General features: G+C 29.4%; 1 protein-coding gene across 1 annotated transcript in view; it reads right to left on the bottom strand.

Moving 5' to 3' along the window:
* The window catches only part of LOC129958076 (eukaryotic translation initiation factor 2-alpha kinase 3-like), a 63,641-nt gene that overhangs the window by 4,127 nt on the left and 37,759 nt on the right, over window positions 1-21,755 (bottom strand). The window contains exons 11-18 of the mRNA XM_056070246.1: window positions 19,266-19,369; window positions 18,188-18,322; window positions 17,054-17,194; window positions 10,569-12,009; window positions 9,255-9,404; window positions 7,894-8,058; window positions 7,286-7,387; window positions 3,573-3,635 (exon numbers count right to left, since the gene is read on the bottom strand). Coding sequence (XP_055926221.1) covers window positions 3,573-3,635; window positions 7,286-7,387; window positions 7,894-8,058; window positions 9,255-9,404; window positions 10,569-12,009; window positions 17,054-17,194; window positions 18,188-18,322; window positions 19,266-19,369 — 2,301 coding nt within the window. The remainder of the gene's footprint in view (window positions 1-3,572; window positions 3,636-7,285; window positions 7,388-7,893; window positions 8,059-9,254; window positions 9,405-10,568; window positions 12,010-17,053; window positions 17,195-18,187; window positions 18,323-19,265; window positions 19,370-21,755) is intronic.

The raw sequence follows: 21,755 nt of genomic DNA, 5'->3' as shown, positions 1-21,755 counted from the left end.
GGCAATTTGTGGGATATCTATTGTAATTTTCAGCAGTGTCCAGATGACAAAGACGACACCAAAGAAGGGACGTGCCGGTTTTTGATATATAAGAAAAATCGATATTTCGGAAATATCGATTCTTATATCAATTTTGAAAAATAATCAATATATCGAAAATGTCATGTATCGCGATCCAATGATTCAATCAACAAAATTAATTTCCGCTTTCGATGCTTAACAGACATTTAGTCGAATTTTTTATCATAGATGTATATTTACAGAGTTTTTATAATTTTGTAAGGAACAACTAGAGATTATATGTTTTGATACAAAGACAAAATGATAAAATATGGCCAAAAATTAAATATTAAAAAAAAATTAATGTAACAATTATATAAAGTTTGATGTGCACTGAAATAGATTTTGTACGACAAATTACATAGGCCCATATTTCTCACTAACGAAACCGAAAATTAATAAATTGGTTGTTGGTTCCTTATTATATATATCTGTCAAATCTATAATAAGAATTTAAACTGACATTTACTCGGACTCCATGTTTAATTTTAAATTGTAAGATTATTTGAGTTAATAAAAAATTTTCATTAAAGTATTTATTGACCACTGAAATTTTAAAAAAAAAATATGATGCATATTATTATATTTATTATAGAATAAATTTAAAATATGACAGCAAATTTCCATAACCTTTATATGCTATATACATAGATATTAAATTTAGACCATTTTCGTTTTTTTTAAATATTTATAAAATCATTCAAATTTTAATACCCACGTGTTAAAAGTATAAGATTTAAATTGTATTATTTTTATTGTTTGAGATAATTTATAAAACTTTTCGATAAATATGTAGATTTATAAGCACTGATAGAAGCATGGCTGCAACAAAAATATTGAAAAATAAAAATCTGAAAAATTGAAGAATGCTGGACAAAAATATGGCTGCAACAAAAATATTGAAAAATAAAAATCTGAAAAATTGAAGAAAATAAAAATCTGAAAAGTTGAAGAAAAAAATTTGAAAAGTTGAAGAAAATAAAAATCTGAAAAGTTGAAGTTACAAGTTTACTCACCATTTGATGAATAAATTTTACTTCTGATCAAACTTTCGACGCAGAATGAAATTTCATCTTCGAACTCAGCTATGAATTATGCCTTAAGATTTTTTTATTCAGTTTTTTTTATAGTATGCGCTTTTAAATTTTCAAAAATATAACTTTTCGAACTTTACGCATTTAAAAATATTACTTCATTTCTATTTCATAATATTTTTTTTACGATAAATTTAACGGTATATCTGTTCATCCGTCATTTCTTCACTATCTAAATTTTAATGCTCTTCAATCATGCTCTTATCGAGCATTCATGCCATTGAGAATAAGTCTAGTAATATATGCCGACTGGTTTCGGAGGCAATCCCTTTGGGAACATTTCGGGAAGTGAGCATATATTGATAGACTTTTATTATTCGGACTTATTTCGGATTGTATATGAGTGGAATATGTATTGGGAGGTTTTCCTTATACACTTTTTAACTCATATATACATTTCTATACTTTGTGCTTTTATAATTTAAAGAACTTATAATTTTTGGAATTTTTTACTTCTAAAAATTTTGCTTCATTCCAATTTTATATATTTCTCATTAAATTATGCTACGATAAAGATTATTTTTAGGGGCAGATCGGTTTGCCTATCATTTGATCACTATCTAACTGCTAATGCTCATCTTGATTAAGTGTTTGAGTGTCATTGAAATTTTCCACACTTATCGAGCTTTCGATACTGATCGAACTTTTGATTCTGATCAAACATTCAAGTTATCGAGAATAATTTTGGTAATATCTTCCGATTGGATTTGGAGGCATCCGCTTCGGGAATCGGACATATATTTTATAGATTGATAAACCTTTATTATTGGGATTTATTTCAATATGTGTAACGATTTTATTGCTTTTAATTTTTATTTCAGCTTAGGCTTAAAAAATTATTATTCTGACATTTTTATTTTTGAACTACTAAAGTGCGTTTACAATGTATCAAATTTTGCATTAAAATGAAAAATTACAAAAAGAAACCATATAATAAAATATGACCACTGCTCTCAATTATAACAATTTAGAAAAACGAATGCTTTACTCTAAAAAAATATTTTTCCACTATCATATCTTGCATAGATTATCACATGTGGTTAAATAAATTTCTTTGAATACATCATTATGAGTATAATTTTAAACTAAAAAACATATTTCATGAGCTAAGTATTTTAAGCTTCTTGATGTTCTCTACATAAAATTTATATATCTGTTCTTTTTACGGGGCCAGCATTAGACTAAACATATAACTGGAAAAAAACAGCAAGGATGCATTAACGAAATTTTTGCAGTAAAAGCTTTTCCCTTATAATTTTTTTTTTGTTTCTTATTAATTGATATCTTCCTGTTCACTGTTACATCAAAATATGAACAACAGCTTTCGAAAGATTTTATTAGGAAAGCGAATATGTACAAACAACATTTATTCAAAGAAATCCGGTATTCCCGACCAACCTAAGAGCAGCAAAAATGGAAGTGTACGCATTTTGTCATGCATTTTGCGGTGGGAATTCATTTCAAATAAATTATTTTACAGTCAACTACTGATCAAAAAAGTTAACTCTATATCGCAAATAAATAGGATAACTCATGGATAATACATTACAAAAGTAGTCTTGCTAAAGATTTATATTAGAGAAATTTTCTGAAAATTCTGTCTTCAGTGCTTTTAAAATCAAGTTAGTTATTTCAATTTTATCAAATTAAACAAGCATTTAGTTCTTGCATATTTAAATTAATAAACAAAAATGATTTAAAGTTTCCAAAATCATACTTGAAAATGCTAATGATTAGCAAGGGCTTCCTCCTAAAGTGTAACTACTGTTGACTAAACTTTATGGATTATTACAAAAAAATTCTCTGATTTGCTCTATATTAGCTATGTAATTATTTCACATGCTTTCTAAAATAAGTAATTAGAAAAAAAAGAGACCCATGGCTCATAGTTCATATCCAAGTGATAACTAATAAAGATATACCATCTATTAATTATCGGAATTAATATAATTAATTATATTAGTACTAGACTCTGGTGGACTCTGACGGTAATCAAATTTTACGATTCACCCTATGATGCATTGCCAATATTGTTTTCTGATCATGACACCAGTTTCTTTGTGTATACACCATAGATATATATATGAAATACAAGTTCATGTTGTTTGGCGCTCAAAGTTATCAAATTAAACAAACTAATAAAAATAAATTTTGTTTTCTGACAATGATCCAGTAAAATTTTTCTTACCTAGAGTTGAAATTTTTTTTTTTCTAACGTGAAAAGGGATTTTTTTTAGTGTATTGAGACTTAAAATTTGTCACCTTTTAGTTTTTAAAAATTTGTCACCTTTTTAAATTTGGGCAAAATTGTATTTTAAAAAAATTTACTACTAACTTTTGTAAATATGAAGCATTGGTTTCGATGTCTATGCTATACAACTACACAAAGAATTTGCAATGAAACAAACAAAAAGTTACCTCATTTTGGTATCTGGTTACGAAGTTTGAGGAAAATTTGTGTTCACGTGCATCCCTTATAGCCTAAAAAAGTAATAATGATAATGTAAAAAAAGAGACAAGTTTTATAAACAAATAACTCTTTTAACCCCTCAAGCATGTTTGTTCATTTCTTGAACCACTTATATCAAAGTATTTTTTAATTAATATTCTTATAAATTCTTGAATACTAAATGAAGAAAGTACATATCCAAAGCTTCAAAATATATTTTCTTCATTAAAAAGGTTAAAAAAACTAAACCACAATATACAGCGGCTCCCAAAATTGAGTATACACTATACTCTTTCTTCTTTAATTTTATTATTTTTGATCTTAACATTCCTATTTATGGCTAATATTTATAAGAACGACAAAATATACATTAACAAAAGTATTAGGCTAAAAAACAAAACGGAGAAATCAATAATGTTTTTATTACAGTAATTTTTATGTCAAAGTTACAAATTCCAAAGTCACAAAATTGTGTATACACCTTATAAAATATGCGACTTGACTACTATTATTTATTTTCAAATGAATAAGTAAAATAGTTTTGTTACTTTAATTGGCAATCATTGATTTCCAAGCGAAAGCAAACGTTTTGGTTATCATAATGAGCTCCAGAAATGAAACAAATGTTGAAGTTCGGAAACTTGTTATTCGATTGTCTGAAAATGGTAAATCTCTACGAGAAATTGCAAGGGAAATTCAATGCAGTCACGGTTGCGTTCAAAAAATTATCCAGAAGTATAAAATGTATAGCCAAATTGTTAATAAACCTGGAAGAGGAAGAAAAGAAATTCTCAGTGCCACGACCAAGAGAAGAGTTATTCGAGAGGTAGCAAACAATCCTAAGGCGGATGCTACAAAAATTGCCACATTTACTTAAGGAACAATTGGAAAGTGTGTTTCTGCAGAAACAATTCGATGAGTAATCTGAAAAGCAAATTATAATGGTCGCGTAGCCAGAACAAAACCATTCATTTCCAAAGTAAATGGAGAGAAAAGAATTTCATTTGTTAAAAGTCATATTTCAAAACCTCCGGACTTCTGGAATCAAGTAATATTCAGTGACGAAGTAAGTTCAATGTTTTTGGTAATGATGGTCAATGTTATGTTTGCAGAAAACTCAATTCTGAACTTCTTCCTAAAAACACCAATACTTCTGTCAAGCATGGAGGTGGTTCACTTCTTGTATGGGGTTGTGTGTCTGCAAAAGGAGTGGGAAATTTAGTTTTCATTGATGGAATCATGCACAAAATCAAATATTTGGATATAATGAAGAACAATTTAAAACAAAGAGCCCAGAATTTGGGTTTAGGGTCAAGTTTTTTGTTTCAACAAGATAATGATCCGAAACATACAGCTAAAATAGTTAAGTTATGGTTGTTGTATAGTTGTAAAATGCAAATGCACACTTCTCCTCAATCTCTAGATCTCAATGTGAGTGAAAATTTGTGGGCACAATTAGGAAAATCAGTTCAAAAACACAATATTAGGGGCAAGGAACACTTAAAAATAGTATTTCAAGAAGAATGGTCGAAAATATCCAGCGAAACAAATCAAATTCTTGTCAACTCAATGCCACACCGTTTACAAGATGTTCTAAATGCAAAAGGATATGGAAGAAAATATTAATTTATCTTTTTCTCTTTTTGTTGACAGATTTTGCTAGATGTATACTCAATTTTGTGACTTTGGAATTTGTAACTTTGACATAAACATTACTGTAATAAAAATATTATTGATTCTTCCGCTTTGTTTTTTAGCATAATATCTTTGTTAATGTATATTTTGTCGTTCTTATAAATCTTAGCCATAAATAGGAATGTTAAGATCAAAAAGAATAAAATTAAAGAAGAAAGAGTATAGTGTATACTCAATTTTGGGAGCCACTATAAGTGGTATAAGTGGTTCAGGAAATAAACCACAGTTCTTAAAAGTGCTAAAAACATATCTTTTTCAAGTGATTTTTAATAATTCGCATGAAATATAAATATGATAATGAAATCTTTCTTTTAAAAATAATTTCACTGGAGGCGTCGTACAGCAGCAGGAGAGCAAGATGTCCTCGTAAGAAACTAATTTGCGAATTGTTTGCACAGGTAATCGGTTAGCAGTATGCAACATGAGGAGATGGCAATATGCATATCACATACAGGGATGTGGACTGTAACATGCAAAAACCCATGTATGCGTCTACCAGATATTTGCATGATTGCATCAGAAATTGAACAAAACTGTTTCAATCCAGAGGTTTGCCATGAATCAGGAAAGATAAACACAGACTCTTGCCATCAAATAGCATATACCTATCATACAGAAGAAACATTAAGTGTTACTGATTCCAGCAATCCATGGAAAACGGTTGTTATTCCTCGGATCGATTGAACGTTTAGGGGCAGAGCAGATGATTGAGCAGAAATGGAGATACAGCTGCGATAACTTTGGGTACAAGTCAATAATTATGTTGGCCATCCGAGATTTAAAATATTACTAATTTTATGTGATGGCAAGTGTTACAGCTCATGGATGTACTTCGACAGGGTGCATAGTCAAATTTTAACTTAAAGAATAAGCCCTGTAACCTGTAACAGCAATTTTTGAGCACCTAAAAATAAGAACTGACATTAAAACAGAGTTTTAGATTATAGAACTGTGTGCTACAATGAAATGAACTAAGTTAGATATTAACTATGTATGTATCCAATTTTATAAAGCATAAACATAAAATACCACCAATAATTGCTCAATATGTTTTACAAACACTGAAATCAAATAATTTAAAATATTTTATGCGTTTTGTTTGAAAAATCATATTAAGATACTTTTATTGCATACCTAAAAGTATTTCATTACACTAAAGTTAATAATATTAGAAAAAAAAACATTACACAACTACTTTATTAGCATTTCAATTCCTTGGGGGAAAAAAGGTTATAAACATAAGTAATAAAAATTTGGATTAAAAATCATGCTCATTCAAGTAAAAATGTGTTCTTTTTTTTTATATAGAATTTTTTTCAATTTAAGAGATCATTTAATATTTGGAGCTTAAAAGTTGAAACTGCTTATGATAGGTATTAAAAATCTAAGGCAATTTCTTTAAAATATTCAATTCAAACAAAGTGAAGAATTTGTTCTTTCATGTATATCTAAAAAAATAATAATAATAATCTGTTAATATTAAATAAATTATAAGAATCTGCATCTTTACACAATAACTATAAGATTAATTTCCTTGAAAAAACTAAGAATAAGTAGCACTAAATTTAATATAGTCAACAAAAATATAAATATCAGATAATACACTAAAGATGACATTTAAGCAATTTTTTTAGAATAATCTACATTTAATACCATTCGATTCTACTATCTGAGAAGAGAAGGGATACATTAACTTCCTATTTAATTAGAATAAAAGCTAATTTTATTTGCAATTCATCATTTTCATAAAATATGAAAAACGTATTAACTAATCCTTTAATTTCACTACATTGCTGCTCATTCTATTAGAACTTGATCCAACAAAAATAATCAAGAAATTACAAATTACACAACTATAAAAAATCAATAAACGAATAAAAATTGCTCTTTTCCAAGAAATGAGTATTTAAAAAAAAAAGAATAAAAAGTCCCGAGAGAAACAATCTTATATGTATGGAAAAAGTAGACAGATTCGAATATCACTTACCTGATATCGCTCGGACTGAGTCTCGAATGGCACCAATAGTTCATACAAGATTATACCCAGAGGAAATATATCTGTTTTGTAATTATACTTCTTTTTGGAGCGCTGAAATCATACTAAGTTTAATATCAAGGTTATAATATCTATGTACCTAAATCATTTAAAGAAATGAATTATGAGCAGAAACTTAGCCCATGCACAAAAAATCAATCAACAGGAATAAAAGCGTAATCATTATTTATATCTAGCTTATCAAAAAACAAGAAAACATTTCGAGTGGAAATGAGAAAACCTCAGCAAATATCAATATATTTTAAAGGTGATTAATAATTTTACTATATAAATAAAGTATTTATGTACAATAAATTCCATATGACTAAATTTTTAACATTTTATAGAAAATTTCACAGACTCCAGTTTTATGCTCACGACTACTATGAATGTAATGTCTCAATTTAAGCTTAGTTCATCTTCATTTGCAATTTTCGAATGCAACTTAAAAAAGTATTTTAGAGAAAAAAAAACTTTTGAGAAATAGTTATGTGCAAACTTAACTTTGTACTTGATGCATATAATAAATATATAATAGAAATATAACAAAAAGGTCTTACTTGTTCTGGACTCATATAAAGTTCTGTGCCGCAATCACGGGTATGATACCATATAGAACTAGACGAGGAAGGATCATCTCCAGCTTCTTGTATCTCAAACTGAGTAGCAAGACCAAAATCTCCAATTTTAATAGATCCTTCCAACGAGAAGTAAATGTTTGATGGCTGTAAAGCGTAAAGACATACACTTTTAAAATTATATTAAGCATAGAAGCTAATTAATTCAAAAGTTCTAAAAAATGACTAAATTGCAAAAAGATGTTTGTTTCGAGCTAGCAACATACTGCAACAAACGTTTTGGTGAGCAAAGGTAATATTTTCTAACTAAACAAACTATGAAATATTTACTTATTTAGTGTGAATAAACCAAACAACTAAATAATAAGACAATGGCTTGTGCAAATTCTAGCAAACAACAAATATTTTTGTCCACACAATTCTCCGATTCATCAAAATATGCATACCAAATTACAGAAATGATGGGAAATTGCAATTTGCATTAAACATATAGAAATATTTTAATTGAAACGACAATAAAGTATTTAAAATTTATAGATTTAATAAATTAGGAAAAAGAATTTGTTTTAAACTACATTATACTTTTCTGATAACACTTGTAGAAATTAAACACAAAACAAATTTCAAACACTCTATAAATGTTACTACATACAGAACAATATGATATAGTATAATGAATCCAAACCTGCATATCAGCCTACTTATTTATGAAATTAAATAACTGAATGAAATAAGGTATATTTTAGATGCAAACCTGCTTTGAGAAGACGCTAACACTAAGCTCAATAACTAAGTGCATTATACAGATAATGAAATAATGTTCTCCTCATTTTAGCATTTTTTAAAAATGTTTTATCCCAAAAGCAAACATTTTCTTTACTTGTGAATAATGAGAGTATCTTTGGAAGCTAAGAATATAAATATGGCCTTCGTTGGCAATTTTAAACAACTGGTAGGCAATTTTTCATTCTACAAAAGTCTCATATGAGCCGTTTCATTTGCGATAGTTTTTAATATTGATTTTTGATTTTGTGATAAACTACATCACAACCATTTTGCATTTGCGATATATTATTATCATTATAAAAATGATGATTTCTTAAAGTTCCTCACAGTTTATAGAAAAATATAAGTGAATTTAATAATAATAGTGACTCAGATAATGAATCAACAAAAATTAAAAAGAATTTCCATTTTATTTCTTTCCAAACACATACAAATCTCAAACTGTATTAAAATAGAAGACAGTTATTCTTGATTGTTCATGTAATAGTTGGAGAATTTAATAGTTACAAAAATGAAAAAAATATATAAATTATACATGGACAATCAAACGAATTTACCTTTAAATCTCGATGCATAAGGCCTTTGGCATGCACATAATTCATGGCCTCGACAATCTCGCAAAACATCTTCATTACTTCAGAATAATCTCTGCTTATACAATTATTATCAAGCCAAGTTCTAAGGCTCTCTCTTTGACATAGCTGCATCTACAAGATTTATTACAGAAAACACTAAATATCATAACATTACTTTTACAAAAAAAGAAATTAAATGTAAAAATGTGTGATAAATTATGAAATATCTAGCTTATATTTAAATTATCCAGTTAATGACATTTTGAGAATTGTTTTTAAAATCTATACCATAATTTCTTGAGGAACACTGACACTTCTGCGTCGTTTAGTTTATATTAGTTTTTAGCGAAAAAAATATTGAAATTTTGTTGAGAAAAATACAATTTAATTCTGTCGCCTTCATTGAATTACTAGGTTTGATGCTCAATTGCAAATCCTTCAACGAAATTGATAAGTTGACAGGGGAGCAAACAGTAACTTGTGATTAATTAACAAAAATTTCTGAATAGCAATTGCGTGCTCAATGCCTGCTCATTATCTAATATCAACTTACATTATTATATTGTCTATAATTCGAATTTATTTTGGTTAATAAGAAGTCAAAACTGAAAACTGTTTCGTTTTCATTAATTAAAAGGTCTATGTTCTATATCTTTGGTTATTAAATTTTAAAGATTTTAATTCATTTGGTGTCCTTACTGCTACATATAATAATAATAATAATAAACTAAAACATCTCATTTTTTAAAAACTTTGATCATGTCTGTTGTGAATTGCACTGTCTATTTTTAAGGCTCAAATTGACGATTTTTGCATTCAAAGAAAGCATTGTACATTTTCCATTATTAAAATTACTTATTTATTGGAATTATTAGTTATTTATTAATTACAAGAGCTTCCTTAAATTTTATTAACTATTTAGTTATATAATATACAAGTTTATATACTGTTAAATATTATACATAAACACCTTTATTGCCATTTACAACATAAAAGTTGCTTATTCTAATTGTTAGATAAATTGCTTGTTCACTATGGTTCAACCAGCCTCAAATTAATCAAGTTAGAACTTGCTATAAACATTATTTAAAAGTACTTTGTCAAACAATTTCAAACTTTTCCTTTGTGCAGAAATTCATATTTCTAGAAATAATTGAATTTTTTATGAAATGTGGAACGATAACCATAAACTAAATTAAAGCATAAGCCATGAGGAGTGTATTTCTAAACATAGTTTCTAGAGATTGAATTGAAATAGCAGAAAATAAAACTAAAAATATGAAATAAATCTAATACCTGTATGTATAAAAATCCAGGTACATCCTCCTCCCCAGAATTCTGATCTCTAATATAATCCGATAAAGGAGCATTGTGGAACATGACTAAATACTGGATATCTTTACATCCTTGCAACTGAATTGCATCTTTTGGTTGTCTTAATAAATTTCCAAATACACTGAAAAATTCATCGGCAGGAACTGGCTGAATTGATTTCATTTCCAAATGGCGCATAACATCAGATAATATTAAACTCAAATTCGTTACCACGGAGTCCAAATAAACAAGTTTATCACATCTAATTTTACACAAAACTGATAAAATCCAAATCTGAAAAAGGCTCAAATTTTTCATAAAAATATTAGTATCAGCTTGATAAAAGATAGAGTTCCAACCTGGCTGATTGCACATTTTATATGCCAAAATAACAGATCGGCAAAACATATAATGTCGCAATTTAATGAGGTAAATAAACTTCAAAGGCCAAGCAAGCTCAGAGTTAATGTTCTTAAGAATGAAAAAAGCCCCAATTCTACGTATTGATTCCGTCTTCGAAAAGTCAGAATAAGTTTTTTTACAAATATCATCGTCTAAAAGCAGGTTTACTTCCCAAAGAATATTACATAAATTAGTGCAAAGCAAATTGTGATAATGACTCTCAGAAAATCGAAGTACACATAAAACTGAAATAATCCAATTTCTAAGCTGACAGAGATTAGACGCAACTTCGTTTATTTCAATGTCTTTAAAGATGCAAGTCCATCCACTCCATTCAGAATGATCCGTATCAGGGCACGATGGATCAAAAAATAAATAGCGCTGCAGTTTATCAATAAACATAGGGTTCATTTTCCAAGAAAGATCGTTATTTATTTTCTTCAAGTGCAACAATGCAGCCTTTTCATCAATAAAAGAATCATCAGGTATGCTAAACATTTTTCTAATGTCCAAAGCTTTACTTCCACACAAAGGATCTGGCGAAAATTCAATACCACTGTAAGTTTTTGAACTATTTACATTCTTTTTTGGAATGTGCTTTTTTGGAGCAAAGAGTTGTTCAGCATTTGTAAAATCATCAGCATTAATTGATTCATCATCATCGTAATATAAACTAACCTCTGATATGGATTTTTTAGAAGATTTATTTAATGTAGAAGAACTCTTTTCAGGATCATTATCGCCATACCAACTACCTGAACTAGAACTTTTATCTAATTCACTTCCCTTTGAACTTATGTTTGGAAAATCGGAATTAAGCCAACTGTCACCAAATGGATTTAGAGGATTAATTCCCAGTTTCTCAGATATTTTTAAATTTGAGTCAATTTGCTTTTTCGAACGTTTTGAATTGGAATGCTTTCGCTTTCTTGGAGCTCTTAAAGTTGCAATTTTTTTGGTTTCCGTCTTTGCCTCAAAACTCAGTGACACATCACTTGCTGCTGTTGTATGAGTCACATCTCTGAAACACAGATGAGATTATTGAAACTAAAGAGAAATGCACCTGAATAAAACAGGTTAAATTTAAATATTAAATGTAAACTAAAATAATATACAGGTGGTTATTAAAATAATGGAAACACCTGTGAATAAAAGCGACATTTTTGAATGCGCTTCGTAAGCATTAAAATATAATAATAGCCACCAGTTTTTTTTTAATTATAAATAGCAATGTATATATATTCTGGTAGTATGTGTTAGCTTTATTAAAGTTCTGAAATTCTTGGATTTTTTTCAAAAGAGTAAAATGTCAGACCTTTGATATTTTCAAAAGATGCCAAATTGTAGGTGACCATCTAGATGGAGCAAGTGTGACCGAAACATCCCAACTTTTAAGCGTTTTTAGAGGTACGGTGTCTAAAGTTATGACAGTATGTACACAGCGCGGCAAGACAAGCTCGGCAAAGCAAAATAGTGGGCGGAAAGAGAAACCGAGTGAAAGAGACCGACAGGTATTGAAGCGGATTGTAATGCCTACAAAGCGAATAACTGCAGCAAAAGTGACCGCAGAGCTCAATACCCATCTGGATTCTCCAGAGTCAGTGATTATAGTAAGAAGGCACCTTCATAAACAGAACATTTATGGCAGAGCAGCAATTCCCAAGCCAATTGTCACAGATGTTAATGGTAAACGTCGTCTACAGTGGTATCACACTCATAAAACCTGGTCGATTGATAAGTGGAAGAAAGCAATTTGGTCTAACGAATCGTGTTTCACACTTTTTCCTACAATAGGACGGGTGCACGTTTGGAGAACACCTGCACAAGCGTATGATCTTGATTATCTCCTAACTATCAAGCATGGAGGTGGATCTGTCATGATATGGGCAGCCATGTCGTGGTTTTCTGCTGAACCAATCGCAACTCAAAAAGGAAGGATCACTAGAGAGAAGTATAGAGAAATTTTAGCTGACCAGGTCCATCCTATAATGCAAGCTTCGTTTCTTGCAAGAGATGAAATTTTCCAGGATGATAATGCACCTATCCATGCAGCGAGACTTGTCCAATCATGGTTTGAACACGAAGATGAAGTTAAACATCTGCCCGCTCAGTCACCCGACCTCAATATAATCTATTTTAGAGCGTTCAATGCGGAATCAATATACTCCACCGACATCTCTCCCAGAACTTTCACAATATCTTCAAGAAGAATGGTACAATATTCCTACAAACACTAAATAACACTTGTATGAATCGATTTCTAGGCGAATCCAAACTGTATTACATGCCAAAGGCGGTCCTACATCATATTAATGAAATATTCTTTATAAATCTAAGGTGTTTCCATTATTTTGATAACCACTTGTATAATATCCCAAAAAGAAAAAAAAGTTGAATGCAATTTAGGATATTGATTTAAAAGTATTTCAACATAAATTTCAGGAATAATTCACTCTTTTTCAAGAAAGAATTTAAAAGATTAATGGCAGATTTAAAAAACTTATTTAAAAGCATAAAATATTCATATAACAGCAAACTAGAAAAATTCAAAAATACATTCAAATAATCTTTGACACAGTTGAAAAACGTTAAAAACATGTATAGTTAAAACATGAATACATTACTCGAAGAAGTATTTAGAATATATAACTATTTCATCCACAATACAAACTTGTCTAATAAACAAAAATAGCTCGATGCAGTGAAGGTTCACATATTTATTCATATACTGTCAAATAAAGCTTTTTAATATGCTTATCTCCCAAAAGAACAAAATCACATATTGGCAGTGATATCAAAGCAAAATAAAAATCTCAATAATATCTTTTTTTCTAAAAAATGAGAATATTTTTATTAGAAATTTATTCAAATCATTAGTACATTTAATATGTTGAATATTGTATAATCAATTAGAAGAGTAGAAATTTCTATTACATTATAATTTAATTGATTTCAGAAAGAAACTGATTAAAGAACAAAAGGGTTATGATATATTAATCGATATAAACCACTCCTCCACTTAAATCTGAAAAAAAAAAAAAATTCTCTGTTTTCCCTCTGCGTATATGCGAATGTCACTCATATGCTAGTCCAATAACTATAAACAATAGAATAACGATACCTCCTACCCCTAGTTTTATTAACAGTGAAAAAAGCAAAGGAAAGTAAGCAAAAATTCAACCTTGCTTGAAATAATAGCATACTAAATGAAATTTAAATTTTTGCACACAGAATAAAAATCCGTTTCTCCTTATTATTGTCTAGGATTTTGAAAGACAAATTCACATGCTGTAAAGAATTTGACTCGAGAATTTCCAGGGGGTGGATGGCGGCACAGTATTGGTGTAGATCAGGGGTGTGATGACATCAGTTCGATGTGAGTTCGTTGACCAGACGGAGATTTTTTTTTCGGCGGAAGTCAGCGTGGTGTTGGGCTATGTGATGCTATGTTGTGTTGAAAGTAAAAGGCCTTGATGCCTTTTGATGGTGTTCTATCTTGTGGAATAAGATAATGGTCGTGGAATGGATTTACAAATATTGTAATGTATGAATTTCCTGTTGTTTATATGTTGTGAATGTTTTTTATGTTATGTGTTTTATGTTGTATGTATTATCTGACTGTGATGTTATAAATAACCAAATTTAAAAGACAAATTTAGCTTATTCATTCGGCTGTATTTTCATCACATCACAATGCCAAGGGAGGAAAAGATACTTTCATATTCTGTAATTTAAAGTCATGCAAAATTAAGGAATCAGGTGAAATAAAACTCAAATAACATTCTTGTTATCATGATAAAAATCAATTTATGATTACATAGCATAAAGCATTACAAAAAGTTTTTTCCCCTGTATTTCAGCACCAAAGCTTCAATAATATCTCGTATACACATATTTTGAGATCGACACATTTAATATACCTCCATAGAAGTTTATAGTATCATACACAGTTCTTAGACCAATTAAAGAATTTCCTTTCGCTTTCAATGTCATATTGTTACGAAATTTCCGGGTTAGTTTGGATAGTGGGAGTTATATGGTGTGGAGAACGCTCAATCAGCAGGCGGCAGTATAAAAAAAAACAACGACGTTTATTTACACGAAGACACACAGGACAGCACAAAGACGACAACTATATACAGCACAGGGAAGACAATTATCTTCAGCCGCGAGATGTGCAAACAGCAACACATAACAAGACTCTACTGCAGACAGTAGCGCACAGCTTAGTTCAGCACTAGCTTGACTTCGTCGCTGCTCCGCTAATCCCTGGAAGACCAGTTCTTCACCGTCGCTTCCGACTACGACTCTTGGCAGCTGCGGCTGCCTCCTTTTATAGGTCTCAGGAGACGGGGCTAGAAGCCTCTCAACCAATCAGGAACGTTAGAGGCGTATCTCGGCTCCTAATGGACGGGTCGGGAAAATTCTCCATGTTTCGGGTATAATCTATTTTGGCGCCAAAGTCGCCAAGTTTGTGACCAAACTCCGGGGCCACCGACGCGACTCCCGCACTCCGTGCAATCCCGATGACTGTAAAACGATCTTTCTGATGATGGAACCAACTATGCTGGGAAGCAGAATTGCAGGTTTGTAACAATATCCTTGTTGAAATTAAATAAATTTTCCATAGTCACATTGCCATATGTGACAACATAAAAATTATTTTTATGATTTCCAAAAATCAGAAATTCTTTGAATTTCAAAACATTAGAATAGAAATCATCTAAACGAAATTTTTTCATTAAATGAATCAAGCCATTCTTCGCATTAACTTCTTAATTTTTTCAGGAAAATTTCAAACTGGATTTTTGCACATTCTAAACATGCATTGGAAATTTGTGCTTTGGAATAAAGAAGCAAATCAACCATTCGCTTTTCAAATAATACTACATTGATTTTCAATAAAGTTGGATTTAAACATAATTTGCTTTTCAAATAGTAAATTGTTTGGACATGCATTCAAATACTTTTTGTAGAATTCTTCACAATATAAAGCCCTCTACTAAAAAATACCTTTGTTTACTTGCAGTAGTTCCAATAGTATTCAAGTAGCTATAGTCATATACCCACAACTATTTTTTTTGTTCCAAAATCTTGGTAATTGGAATGATGTATGCAGAAGAAAAGGGAATTGAGGGAAAAGCAGATGAGATTTTGCGAATAGTATTATTTAGTTTTTAGAGCTACGACGACGATCTTTTAATCTTGCTATGTTTAAAGAGATCAGCAATTTTTAGATGAAAAATACATTTAAAATTACTTGTATTTTCCACAATTTAAAAAAAAGTTTCAACATTCCTAGCATTTTCCCTGTTTTATAGATGATTTTAAAATTCCCCATGTTTTCCCGGCGCTGTTTTCCTGGAAGTAATTAAAAAAGAAAATAGTAACAGAAAAGAAAATAGTAATAGTTATGGATCTTAAATAGTATTAAGCACTATCTCCACATTTGAAAAACAGGCACTAAAGAGAAAATAAACATGTTTTGTAGACATGATTCCAATAAAACTCTGCCATGCATAAAGTCTGATGCATTTTAAATCTATTATCGTGAATTGTGACTGTGGCATAAATATCCACAAATTGGTATTGTATAATATTGGAAAAGCCATTTCTCATTCTACAGCTCATTTCAAGGTGTTGTCCTTATCTTTTAATCAGGGCTCCTTATTAACAAGTCTGTCCCCCCCCCCAAAAAAAAATCCAAACACATCTACAAAAAGTGGCATTAATTTAACAAATCAAATAGCCTAAAATACTTATTTTAGCTTTATATCTTTATATAGGAAACATGTAAAGCTTAAAAATTTTAATTGAAAAAAAAAAATCCACAGTCTAAAAGCTTTCTTTTCATTTTAAACCAACATTAATTTTGAGGGAACTTTTAGTACTTTCTTAATGCATAGGTACGTTATTTTACTATCCCATTACATAATGATCAAGTTTTTAAGATCAGATTCCCATGAACATATACACATCTAAAGAAAAAAAAAATGCAGTTTTGAAATCAGCAACTCATGAAAAATATTAAACAGCAAAATACCAATCATATAACATTTACTTACACAATATCAAATTCTTTATCCTTCATCTCTTGCCAGCCTTTAGGAGGACTTTCTATCCAAGAATTGAAATACCTCACAATTCCTGGATGGTCAAGTTTAGCTAAAGCTTTGACTTCACGCATAACAGGTCCATAACCTAACCTGTTGAATTAAAAAAAATATTACAAGCAAATGAGTAAATTTCAAAGATCAGTGAAAAAATGTATTTACAGTCATAACAATAGAATTCGGAAGTATAAAAGACCCTCTCTCCAAAAACGGCTGAAACTCCCATAATCGTAATAACAGAAAATGCGGCTAGAATGCTGGACAACACTCAATTTTGTCCTTAAAATTAATGGCATTAAACACACTTATATGAAAAGGATAATGTCATTGAGGACCTTATGAAATACTAATTAAATTTGATGATTAAATGAAATTCATATCACTGTTTTTATTTAATACTATACAAACTGACAACTGTAAATAGTTTACTGGCATTAAATTTTAAACAAAGAGAATAGAATTAAAATAGATAGAAAACATAGCTAAATTTATTGTATGCATTGCTAGATTTGTCTGATTTACGACATAAAAATGTGCTATGAAAATTCATTACACAGTTTTCACTTTTTAAAAATTGGTTCAGCAGGATCAGTATGAAGAGAAAATAATTCAAAGGGCAAGGGGAACAAATGGCTACATTCATGGAATAACTTTTTCATATAACTCACATTCAAATTTAAACACATGTAAGAAGAATATGAATAGATGAAATAAACTTCAAGGAGTAATGGAGTATATACACGTTTTAAATGTCAATAAAAAGTATGTATGCATTCATACAAGTTAAACCAAAAGAAATCTGTTGCTTATATGTACAAAGATGCACTAGTGCATTTAAGATGTCTACATTAATTTAAAAAAATAGGTATCACAAAGAAGTTTCTATAAATGGAGGTTCGTAATAATGCAAAATATTCTTGTATCTGTCTTACAATTTATATTGTAAATGAATAATCAGAATAAACTTACATCAACTTACATTAATGTAAGTTGACTCTTGAATAAGATATTGGATACAAACGATTGATTAAAGAATTTATATACAAAATTAATCTTATCTTATTATTAATAACATGATATACATACTCTTTATATTTTTCTGTCTTGATACGTATTCTTTTCACAGCATACTCACAGTCATCTATTTTGTTCTTTACTTCCATCACAACACCAAAACCACCTTTCCCCAGAATAGCAATCAACTGGAAATCCTTATGAAATCTAAAATAATGAGAATGATTTAGCATTCAAAATGATATATATATGGAATTCAGAAAAGAACAGTCCTTTAACATCTTTTAGATTTTGAGAAAATGAAAAAGTGATGGAATAAAATCTGAGATTAATAGTACAAATGCACGGGAAGCCCAAATCACAGTTTCTCCATACAATAAAAAAAAGTACTCAAAATGCAACAGTGATAGCTAGAAATTTTCAATATTTTATATCCATTAAACACACACAAGGAAATTTGATGCATAAACCCAAATCATTCCATAAGAAATGACCTTATAAATTTCACTCAAATGCAATTAAATGTAAATAAATCAAGTAAGATATTTCATTAATATATGTCTCTTAAACAATTATTTGATAATATCAATTTTTATTTAGAAGCCATCCGATATAAAATTTACAATATTTAGGACAAATATAAAAAGTAATAAATAGTGGTACTGTAATTCTAATACCACTAAAACTACTTTATATCTAAAAATGATTAGTAGTTTTAAAAGAACATCTGAAAAAGAAAAAAAAAATGATGTAAATATTATTCGCTCTCAGATCTTAACAAGTCATCTATCACTAGTATAAAATGAAACGGACGAGACGCATTATAAAATGATAATAATTTTTTAGTCTTAAAAATGGACAATAAAAGAAATTCCATATTCATGTTAAAATATTTCTAAATTATTAAACTTATAATTTCATGATTAACTTGAAGCAAATGTTATTTAGGAATTTTCGTTCATTTTTCACTTTTTTTCATTTTCGAAGATTTAATTCCAGAGCAAGGCCAAATCAAAGTTATCCTCAAGAGCTTTATGAAATAATGTTAAAGCTATTTTATACGAGGCTCAGTTTTAATACAATTTTAAAGTTTGCTCAATATTATTATCTAAAGAAAGAAAGCACTATTTATAAAAAGAAAAATATCCACCTAGAAACGAATTCAGGAGTGGCTTCTCTTTTACTTTCAGAAGTTTCATTAATGCCAAGTGCCATTTCTGTAGTTGAAGTTCCTTCACTGGCAAATTTTTTTTGCTAAACATTAAAAATAATTTAATTTTTAGAAAAAAATAACAGAGTAAATAACAAATAAGACAATAAAATGGAACGAAATAATATTAAGAATTTTTAAGAGAAAAATTTCTCCTTTCCCCCACCTTATCACCAATTTTGATTTTTAGTGGCCATAAGTGCCATCAAACAAATGGTACACATCAAAGTATTAGGCACAATGCAAGATAGATTTTTTTTGGTCACAAAATGCTTCCATTATTTTAAGCTAAATTCTCTATCATCTATTCATCTTCATTTTAATGGATTCAATATGATTACATTCAGCCACTAACATTTTAGTCAGAAATTTGAAAAATGAAAAATTGCATCATTTTTTGTAAATTTTTAAAGATATCACCATTCCAATTGTAAGGAGCAGAAGCCAGAAGAAGGAGATAGTGCCTCAGATATCATTCTTATCTGGTCACATTTCAAAATTATAAGATCCTATCAAATGATAAAAATTAAGATGGACTGTGAGTAATGGCTTCAATTCAATAAAAGAAACTAGTATGCTAAAGAAGTCAGGAAAAGTATATTATTCTATATAGATGTCATTTCTAGCATCTCAATATTCAAAAGGGATATTAACATCCAGACCTACAAATTTATTTAATTTACAAGTAAATTACAAAATAATTGAAAAAATTATTGCTATTTCAAATTATTTAAAAAATACCCACGATACTTCTATACGTCCAGGCAATTTCCATTATATATATAAAACTGCTAATCAGAATTAATTACTAGATTTAAATTTCAAAACACTTGTAATTCCACACAGGAGTCAGATATATCATTGTATGAAAAGGGGCTAAATAAAAGAATATCTCAGAATACATAGGGGAGTAAAATTTTAAAAACCTTGAATCTTATCTAAAGAATGTTAATTTTATTTATAAAATCTTGGCTACCTTAATAATAAATATTTTACTATCACAAACACTCAAAAGAATTTTAATGTTTGATTTATACTCAGAGGCGGATTCGGGCACAGGAATTGGAGGCGGTCGCCTCATACTTGAAAACTAGGGAGGAGGGGGGGAGCTCAAAATCTATTCGACTTAAATCGCAGAGCTAAACCAATGGCAAAATTTCTACCTTTACATTTTTTAAAATAAGATAATGTGATTGAATTAAATAAGATCAAGGAAAGTAGATAGAACTATGCACTAAGAAAAACTTGGAGGAAAAAATATTCAGATCACTATATAATTTTTAAAGCAGTGGTATTTAGCAAGTTGATCAGGTACGAAAATGATAAAAAAAAAAACAATAACAATATTATTAAATCAATAATATCTTGTAAGCTAAAACCAAAGAACTATTATTAGTCTTTTGTTTATTCAATGAAAGGGATAAATTTGGGGGACAGAATCAATTACATCAAAACTTGATCTCTATTCTTCATTTTTCCATCCCCCCCCCCAGAATCAGCGTTTCCGATATTTTGAGGGGAATCTTTAGTTTCAAAGTTGCCATCCTTATTCAAATCACTTCTTTTTCTATAATGCAAGATAAATTAGTATAATCCTCAATCCATTTTTCTAAATCGGGGAAAAGTCCTAAATACAGCAAATGACAAATATATACGAGAAAATTCTTCGATATTTTTTATTTAATTTCCTCAAAATTAAAATCTGATGGAAGTCCATGCTAGTTTGTATTGCAAGTTGAGACAATCATTTTCAACTCTAAAACACATTATGAATATTATGAGTATACCATAATGTTTCTCTTATTTACAGAAAATGACGAAGTACAGAAATTAGATTACGAAAAAATTATTGACAAGTCATTTGAAACGTCTAAGACTTGCACTGAAGATTTTTTCTTCCCTGTATGCAAAAAAATTTTGCTTCGACATTTCCACCACATTTTAGATCACAATGTGACCGGAAAGCACATGCCCGTGTACATGACCAGCTGAAAGAATGAAATCTGCCATATGATCTTTGAATCAAAATTGATTTCCATCAAACTTTTGATGAAATCCAACAGTGTGGAACTTGTTAACCATCTCGCTCGCAAGTATGTGAGCAAGTAACTTCGAACTAATAAATATGTGAAATCTGCCATACAATTTTATCAATTCTTACAATTTCATTAAAGTACGTGTTATATAGAAGGGAATATTTGGTAGAAATTTTATATCGATACCAGCATTACGTTTTCGAACAATTCAAATATTTCTGGGAAACATAAGAACTTATCAAACAGTGACATAGTAATTTTCTGCACATATCATAAATCATACTCTAATAATGCCACTTCTTAATTTCAAATGATTTCTATATGGTTGTTTTTCAGAAGAAAGAGGCGAAAACATAACATTTTCCGTTATCTCAAGAATGCACTGTTATGCTCG

This window comes from Argiope bruennichi, chromosome X1 (assembly GCF_947563725.1).
Source record: "Argiope bruennichi chromosome X1, qqArgBrue1.1, whole genome shotgun sequence".
NCBI lineage: Eukaryota > Metazoa > Arthropoda > Arachnida > Araneae > Araneidae > Argiope > Argiope bruennichi.
The sequence above is the reverse complement of the archived record's forward strand: the minus strand, read 5'-3'. Positions and strand labels throughout refer to the sequence as shown.